Source organism: Pelophylax lessonae (genome assembly GCF_965119305.1).
Source record: "Pelophylax lessonae genome assembly, chromosome: 3".
Lineage (NCBI taxonomy): Eukaryota > Metazoa > Chordata > Amphibia > Anura > Ranidae > Pelophylax > Pelophylax lessonae.
In genome coordinates this window covers 574835200-574844759 of record NC_138770.1, presented here as the reverse complement: position 1 = coordinate 574844759, position 9560 = coordinate 574835200, and the positions used below count along the sequence as shown (strand labels likewise).

The 9560-nt window shown below is 45.9% G+C and overlaps 1 protein-coding gene across 1 annotated transcript in view; it reads left to right on the top strand.

The window, feature by feature from the left end:
- The window catches only part of USP34 (ubiquitin specific peptidase 34), a 600284-nt gene that overhangs the window by 479342 nt on the left and 111382 nt on the right, over nt 1-9560 (top strand). Inside the window, exons 61-63 of the mRNA XM_082250967.1 lie at nt 1017-1130; nt 1324-1428; nt 7554-7598. Coding sequence (XP_082107093.1) covers nt 1017-1130; nt 1324-1428; nt 7554-7598 — 264 coding nt within the window. The remainder of the gene's footprint in view (nt 1-1016; nt 1131-1323; nt 1429-7553; nt 7599-9560) is intronic.

The following is a 9560-nucleotide window of genomic DNA, read 5'->3' as shown; positions in this document are numbered from 1 at the left end:
TAGGTGGTTCTAGCAACCAATCGCCTTCTCATTAACCAGCATAGTAAACTGCGGCAGCGCCGATCGCTGTGTATTCAGGGCTCAGGGAGTGACAGTGAGTCTCTCACATCCTCTCTGCTTTAAACAGTTCCTCCTCCTCCGCGGTGGAAGCAGTCTGGCGGCCGGCCCCGGGTGTCACCCTGATCTTCCCTGACACACTGACACCCCCCTAATGTGTGGCACCCGGGGCGGACCGCTCCCCCGCCCCCCCTATTGGTACGCCACTGGCAAGTATAGCTATAAAAGGGATTAAGGCAAGTATTTAACCATGTGAAGTGCACTCAGGAAGGTGGGGGGGTTACTAAAGGGAAAGTTGTCCTTAATCCCCCTATCTTACAACCCCATTTATAAAAGGCAGCTAATGCAGACCCCTTTTCACTACTCCCGTACTGATGATTCTACATACTATTTCAAGGAGCAAAAAAAAAAAAAATATATATATATATATATATATATATATATATATATGAATATCATATTCTCTATAAATAAATAACCCCCAGGTGGCAACTGTGACCTTGACTTATCTGTATAAGTGTGCATTCACCATTCAAGCATCAAATACAAACATATGCGCACACAATACTGTTTAATTTTTAGCGTTGACAAACCTGTGAAAAAGCCGTCACCTTGCCAATTCGTGCACTGGTCAACCTGATTTATCGCAATCTCTATTTAATTCATTTTTTCCTCCCATGCAAACGTTTACTGCCATTTCACTACATTGCACAAAAGTTGCACTTATCTGATAGAATTTTATTAGGCAGACTTTGTTGATTATATTTTTGGGGTAAATATATAGGGGTTCGAAAACTATGTAAACACTGCATTGACAAAAATTAGAGCCAAATGTTTTTTTACTCTTCATTCCAAGTAGAATAGTAAAAATAAATATATATGTATCCAAATTTGCAAGACCTTGTCAAAACGGGGAAAAAAAAGTAGTTGAAACATTGAAGTAGTTAAAGAAAATAAAGAATCTAGTTATGACATTTTGTCTTATTTATGCACGTTCTAATTACCATTTTCCTCCACTTTCTAGGCATCTCACATTGTCCCAGAATGACATGGCCGCTTTAACAGGTGGAAAGGTAATTGTGTGTCCTGTATTTGATTTAAATTCACGTGGATTTTAGCATGAATGAGATAGTTGTTAGTCATCATTTTGCTAAATACTTTTTAAATCTTCTTGCACATTTTATGTTGCCTACTTTACCCCATTGCACGTGTGTCCATTAACTCTGTTTTTCTAAAATATATATTTATTTTATTTTTTTTTTTTAGGGCTTTCCTTTTCTGTTCCAGCATATACGAGATGGAATTAATATCCGGCAAACTTGCAACCTCATTTTCAGCCTTTGCCGGTACAACAACCGTCTTGCTGAACATGTAAGTGTAAGACGGTCATGTAAAAAATGTGATTGAATGTTGATCACCTTCACCTGAAAGCAGTCCTAGCAATCCTAACCGTGTAACATGATTTTTTTTTTTTTTCAATACAAATCACCCATCTACCTTCATATAATAGGAGGTGCACGACTATTTCTGGAGTGAGGTTTACAAATGTCACTCCAGAAATATACCTTGAGCAGCCATTCCACCTGCTATTGCCAGTGAACCCAAGTCATCCTGTAAGGGTTCTGTTCACAGACACTGTGTGCAAAGCCAATTCAAGCAGCTATGCACCTTCTGATCACTGTAATTGGCCATAGTGAGTGTTTTGCTTGCCAGTACCCAATGGAGGAGGAATAAAAAAGTAGGATTCTCTGGCGGTTGACCCTGCCGTTTCATACTTGACTCTGAGGGTTCTGGGGGTTGAGTTCCTGGTCTTTAAAGATGCCACCGATAAGAGGTTCGAGGCCCTCTTTAAAGGATAAGTTTACTTATTTAAAAAAATAAATATAAAAAAGGTGCGTATAAGAGCCTTAGCCCAAATAAACACTAGCAGCGCTAAAAACCGCCTCTGACGAGGTTGAAGGTATATGGCAATTATTAGCAGCCTAACAAAGTAGTGAATAAATATAAAGCCTTAAAGTTCATGAGTCCATAATATTCTCAGGGTGAAGACACACGAAAGGTTGGAAACTCGTTGTGTGATGAAACACAAGACTTCTTTGTCGATCACTCAGCAACCATCATATCCTTCACCTCACCACTGTGCTCCCCCCCTTGAGAGTGGACACGTACCCTTAACGCTAGGGTTTAGCGCTTTATTCAATCAATAATCCTCCACTTCCGAATGGCGATCCCCTCAGGATTCCACTCCAACTAGTAGGGATATAGGCAGCACCTCCTCCTCTCGTCTCACATAAAAGGGGAACAGATACCCATAGCGTAATATGTACAAACAAGGCTTTATTAAAAGGTTAAAATCACACTCACATGGAATCGGATGTATTATGCGAACAACATATCCAAGGCACAAGACCCGGTCCTCCCGCTACTAACGTTGTCCCCACTGAGCCACACGGTACGGGTGATCCAGCCACCCTATCGCGATGTTGCCCGGACTCAACTGGCGTTTAGTGCCGGGGATCCTCTGGGATGTCCTTGGTGTGGAACAGAATGACCGCGTGCTCACGCCCTGACGCGTTTCGTCGGCACTGGACTTCTACTGAGGGCGTGAGCACGCGGCCACATCACCTCATCTTTATACCCCTATGGGAGGAGGGTGGGGGTGTGTGCTCAACGGAGGGCGGGGTCCTCCGCCACGTGGGCGGCCGGAAGTAAGTCCACCGCCAGTACGCATTCAATCTGCGTTGGCGGCCGGAAGCCACTCCACTGTTCTCCAGGTCCGTTCATCCGGACACTGGAGACACCGGAAGTGACGTTTAAAAGCTCCGCCCCTCGCTGTGTCCACCTATCCTGAACCTCGGAGGGACCGGAAATGACGTACGTCGCTCATCCCGCCCTGCCCTCGAGGCAGGAAACAGGAAAAACATCAGAGATGACGCTTAGAAACTCCGCCCCCCACTGAGTCCGCCTATCCGGAAACAGCAGGGACCGGAAATGACATACATCCTTCGTCCCGCCCTGCCCTCGAGGCAGGAAACAGGAAGTGGAGCCAGCTGTCATCCACTTGTCCGGACCGGAAGTGGAGCTCCCAGTCAGCACATCCTTCCCCTATGATACACCAGAGCGGAATAAACCCCCCTACGTGCATATGATGTGAACTCCTAAACAAAGCAAAGCCTCATCTAGGTCCCACCCTGCCGCAACTATACTACTCACTAAGGCCGGCTTCATGACCGTCCCTGCGGCCAGTGGGGACATCGCCATATACATTCCCTCATATATTCCTCAACATTAATTGCATTGGCACACACTTAATGCATCCATCTATTATCTCAAAACAGATATACAACCAAAATGAAGGAATATGGGTATAGTTGACACATGCCTCAAATATGCAAATCAAATATCCTCAACATCCAGCATAAAGAGGTGGAGCAAATCTTCCGAAAAAATTGGAATATCTTGCAAATGGATAAGTTTATAGGTAAAATGACCCCCGAGAAACCAGTCTTCATCTACCGGAAGGCTCCGAGTTTCGGCGATAGACTGGTCAAAAAAGTTCTCGACCCACCTGTAAAACCAAAGTTTTTTTGGGATAACAGAGTTGGGTTTTATGCTTGTAGACATTGCAAGGCCTGTAGGCAGGTTGATGTTCATCTGAGGGGGTATACGTCCTTTACATCATCTGCTAACGGACGTTCCTTCGAGATTCAGGACCTGATCACCTGCAGATCCACGCATGTGGTATATGGCTTGCAGTGTCCTTGCGGGCTGATCTATATCGGTCGGACAAAGAGAACTCTGGGCAAGAGGGTCTCAGAACATATAGGGAACATCCGAAAGGGTTATAAATATCACAGTGTTCCTCTACATTTCAAGTACCATCACAACAAGGACCCTTCGGGGTTGCGTTTTTGGGGGATTGAGAAGGTGGACAGGTATGGAGGGGCTCCAACAGAGTCAGGGAGCTCTCGAAAAGAGAAACCTTCTGGATCTATCAAACTAACGCATTAGCCCCTAATGGTATGAACGTGGAGTTGGATATCAACTGCTTCATTAGTGATTACTAGTCCAGAAGGATCAGTACTAGCCATTTCGCAATTGGAACCCTCTTCTTCTTCTTTTTTGGTTTACATGCTTTTTGTTTTTGGGTTTATTTCGTTTTGTTTTTTTTCAAAGTACTACTAATATCTCCTTGATATTCCCTTTCTCCTGGATACTAGTACTGTATGTCAAATAGCTCGTGGGTACCTGCAGGGTAGGTCCCATTGAGCTTTTGCAGTGAACGGTACACGCTTTAAGCCGGTACCACCAGTTTCCTGCGTATATATATGGTTTTATTCAGTGATTCAGGTACACAGTTTTAATAGTGGTCAGTCAGGCCATCTGTATGGCTGTTGCATATTTGTTTGTTTTAGTTTATATGTTGACAGTGTGTTACCAGATATGGAGCACTACAATCAAGAATGATAGGTGACACCAGGACCTAGTTGGTCAGATATATTACTGTAATTATAATCAGTGAGCCCATTTTTAGACATTAACACATGCGGTATAATTGGTGCTCCCCTGGGGAGCACCGACATAAGGTGATAGCTGAAGCGATATCCCCATTACAAAGGGTAGAATATATACAATATCGTGTCATAATGATCAGTATTTTAAGAAACTTTTGAGAGTATTCATCAAGAGAATTTAAGGACCAGTGTTCATATTATTGTCACACTGATTTACATATAACACTGATGGGATAAAGCCTGGCGGGCAATAGTAGGCTCTTGCTGGGAATCAGTGTTTGTACCTATTCTTTTAGCTTCGTATCTGTTGAGGATATTTGATTTGCATATTTGAGGCATGTGTCAACTATACCCATATTCCTTCATTTTGGTTGTATATCTGTTATGAGATAATAGATGGATGCATTAAGTGTGTGCCAATGCAATTAATGTTGAGGAATATATGAGGGAATGTATATGGCGATGTCCCCACTGGCCGCAGGGACGGTCATGAAGCCGGCCTTAGTGAGTAGTATAGTTGCGGCAGGGTGGGACCTAGATGAGGCTTTGCTTTGTTTAGGAGTTCACATCATATGCACGTAGGGGGGTTTATTCCGCTCTGGTGTATCATAGGGGAAGGATGTGCTGACTGGGAGCTCCACTTCCGGCTTCCGGTCCGGACAAGTGGATGACAGCTGGCTCCACTTCCTGTTTCCTGCCTCGAGGGCAGGGCGGGACGAAGGATGTATGTCATTTCCGGTCCCTGCTGTTTCCGGATAGGCGGACTCAGTGGGGGGCGGAGTTTCTAAGCGTCATCTCTGATGTTTTTCCTGTTTCCTGCCTCGAGGGCAGGGCGGGATGAGCGACGTACGTCATTTCCGGTCCCTCCGAGGTTCAGGATAGGTGGACACAGCGAGGGGCGGAGCTTTTAAACGTCACTTCCGGTGTCTCCAGTGTCCGGATGAACGGACCTGGAGAACAGCGGTGGAGTGGCTTCCGGCCGCCAACGCAGATTGAATGCGTACTGGCGGTGGACTTACTTCCGGCCGCCCACGTGGCGGAGGACCCCGCCCTCCGTTGAGCAAACACCCCCACCCTCCTCCCATAGGGGTATAAAGATGAGGTGATGTGGCCGCGTGCTCACGCCCTCAGTAGAAGTCCAGTGCCGACGAAACGCGTCAGGGCGTGAGCACGCGGTCATTCTGTTCCACACCAAGGACATCCCAGAGGATCCCCAGCACTAAACGCCAGTTGAGTCCGGGCAACATCGCGATAGGGTGGCTGGATCACCCGTACCGTGTGGCTCAGTGGGGACAACGTTAGTAGCGGGAGGACCGGGTCTTGTGCCTTGGATATGTTGTTCGCATAATACATCCGATTCCATGTGAGTGTGATTTTAACCTTTTAATAAAGCCTTGTTTGTACATATTACGCTTTGGGTATCTGTTCCCCTTTTATGTGAGACGAGAGGAGGAGGTATCTGTTCCCCCTTTATGTGAGAGGAGAGGAGGAGGTGCTGCCTATATCCCTACTAGTTGGAGTGGAATCCTGAGGGGATCGCCATCCGGAAGTGGAGGATTATTGATTGAATAAAGCGCTAAACCCTAGCGTTAAGGGTACGTGTCCACTCTCAAGGGGGGGAGCACAGTGGTGAGGTGAAGGATATGATGGTTGCTGAGTGATCGACGAAGAAGTCTTGTGTTTCATCACACAACGAGTTTCCAACCTTTCGTGTGTCTTCACCCTGAGAATATTATGGACTCATGAACTTTAAGGCTTTATATTTATTCACTACTTTGTTAGGCTGCTAATAATTGCCATATACCTTCAACCTCGTCAGAGGCGGTTTTTAGCGCTGCTAGTGTTTATTTGGGCTAAGGCTCTTATACGCACCTTTTTTATGTTATGATTTGAGTATAGCAGCTGCTTCGCTGGTTATATAGGCATATGAGTACATCTTGCTGCATTGCTAGATATACAAGGTTGATCCTAGGAGTATTGCATACACATGAGCGCTGAGTGGGTGGGATAAGGAATATTGTTTCTTTCTTGCTCCTTTCGTATAAAAAAATAAATAAATGCACATTTTTTTTTTTTGCTGGTAAAATAATGTGCATGTATTTATTTTTTGTTACAGGAGCCCGAAGAGCATTGCACCAGCGATCTGTAGATCTCCTGCACGCTGTCAGTGTATCGGTTTACCCATACATCCCGTATGGGTAAGCAGATACCACCTGACAGGAACACTCCTCAAACTACCACAGCACTCCACAGCCTCCAAAGATTCCATAAGGCAGCTTTCACAGGTTTGCACTGTCAGTCCACATGAGAATGATCCTATGGCTCAGGTGTTGGTCAGTGAAATCTCTTTGCTGGCAGTAGAGAGGCTGCCCTTTTGAGAGTAAACACTTGTTTGGACCATCTTTGGGTGCCTTCCTCAAATAGATGACTGTGGGACAGAGCACACTCTTACCTCTTTAGAAGAAGTTGACGAGTTTGACCAATCAGCCCCCATACAGCCCTGCTGTGTTAATTGAGAGCCGCTCCAAGCAGGATTCATGCTGTCAACCCAGCAGCTGCTGGAATGCAGCGCACTCAGATGGCAAAAGCGCTTCCCCACTGTGTGGGAAGGCATCTTCTGCCTGCCCATTATACGAACACACCCTCTGCTATATGAAAGGACAAAGCAAAAGAGGGTGTGCGATCACGTGACCTCCTAAGTAACTGGAACAAAAAGGTAGTAAACATTACAGCTAAAAAGTCAACCTTCAGAAAAGTGTGCAGTTATACATGTGATGCTTGTTTTCACCTGATGCTCATACGTTTCATCCCCAACAGTTTGTTGTGGGGTTTGAAGTCTTCTGAATTTCTTGTTATCTGGTAGAAGAAACTAGGTATTTTCTTTACTGAACATTCTGAATGCCAAGTTTTGAAAAAAGAGGTGATCAAGTCCAGCGTTTGGTTTGCTTATGTAACAGTTGTACCCCCCCTTCTTTCTTTTAGATTGCATCGATGCTATTTACGTCTATAGCGAAGCTGACCCCAGAGGTATGCAACACTTTTTTTTTTTTTTTTTTAAGCTAATCCGCTAAATTAATTTAGGGAGTCAGGTTTTTAAGGACTGTATGTGAGTGTTGGTGCGGGGGCCTTTACAAAGTCTAGCTAAAAGTTTCCCAGACTTATTCCCAAATTTGTGGAACTGGAGATCTTGGACGGTTTTATGAAACTGTTCCCGGGCCAGAGCCCAGTGATCAAAATTATGTTTTGCCTCTTTCCATTGCGCCACATGGCTAGAGGTGTGCTGCTGTTGGAGGCGGGAGTGGGCAGATTGGAGCGCTTCGCTGGCCGTTTTATAACCAATATTTGCCTTCTTTTTAAAAGCAGAAGCGAAAGCGATGATCCGGCCTCGTAACACCACTTTACCCGTCTCCCACAGCAGGACTGGGTCATCCACATGTTGGGCATTGTCTGATAGAAAATGTTCCCATGTGTCAGCTAGTACAGACCGTAGATCAGGGTTGTCAGCCAAATAAGAGGGAAAACGCCAGGGTTTGTAGTTAGATGTCGGGGCTGAGAGAGTGAAAGAGACCGATACCGGGGAGTGATCAGAGATAACCATATCAGCAATTTCCGAGGAATGCAGCAAGGGGAGCATGGAGGAATTACCGAAGAAGTAGTCTATTCGTGAGAATGAGTCATGTGGAGGGGAGTAATAGGAGTACGCCCTATCAGTGGGGTATGTGAGACGCCATACATCTGTAAGGAGAAGACTGTCAGCAAAAGTAGGTAAAAAGGAACAGGGAGAAGAGTGCAATGGGGGTGCGTGTGGGGTACGGATTGATCTGTCCATGGACGGGTTCATGACCGCGTTGAAGTCACCCCCCACCAAGGTTGGCAGGTGTATGTGAGGGGCCAGTAACCCGGTCAGGTGTTGAAAAAAAGGGGCAGAGGGAGGGGTGGGGGCATAGACATTTACTAAGACATGCGAAGTAGAGTTGTGCGTGAATTTAAGTATTTGGATTCTGCCATCATCATCAGAGAACACTGGGATGACGTCAGCTGTTACCCGTTTGTGCACTAATGTGAGGACCCCAGCTTTGCCCTTTGGGGAAGCCGAGCCATAGACACGGCCCACCCAAAGCTTTTTCATGCGATCAAAATCTGAGTTGGCCAAATGGGATTCCTGGAGGAAGGCTATGTCAGTATCCAGGCGCTTCAAGTGACGCAGCACCGCCATGCGCTTGTGGGGAGAGCGGAGACCCTTAATGTTCCAAGAAACGATTTTTAGATCAAGGGGGATCAAGGAGAAGGATTAGTGAGATGCAGGTAAATGGTGTCGTGATAGATGTGTACAGCATCACTCAGATAGGGCGATGAAAGGGGGGGGCCGAGGGCATAGGGGTGGCAGGAAGGAGAGTGTGAAGGGAGTGGGATTCATTCCGTCTACAATCCAAGGGACTTGGACTGGAGAAGGACGAAAGAAACAGAACAATCAATGAAAAACAAAAACGTACCATAAATTTTGGAGACTTCTCTTTTTTCCGCATGAAGTCTTACCCTCCGACAGCGTTACCGAACTGTTGCTGGGTCCACTCGCTGCTATTGCAAAGGCAAAGGAGACGCTGCTCTGGAAGTCATGAAGGATGAGCCCGATAGAATAGCAGCTATAGAAGGAGCGAGAGGAGTCAGGGCTCCGGTAAGGCTGTAAGGAAATATGATACAGAATGCATTAACATACAACAAAAACAAAATGATAGGTGTCCTGTCAAAGCTACAGGCGTAATTCAGTGCGCCACTCCACTGTTAGTAGTAGTGCAATGAAAAGCAGCCGAAAGTATAATAACAAATTCTAGATGTCAGTGAATTTGCTCGGCTAATTTCCCCCAAGGGGCAAATGGTGGGAGAGAGATAAGAGCAGAAGTTCAGCGGAGTTTATCTCTGTAGGAAGAGTTTCCAGAAAAACGGCCTCTCTTGGGAGATTCCTTGCGGGGGCTGCGGAGGTCTCTGTGG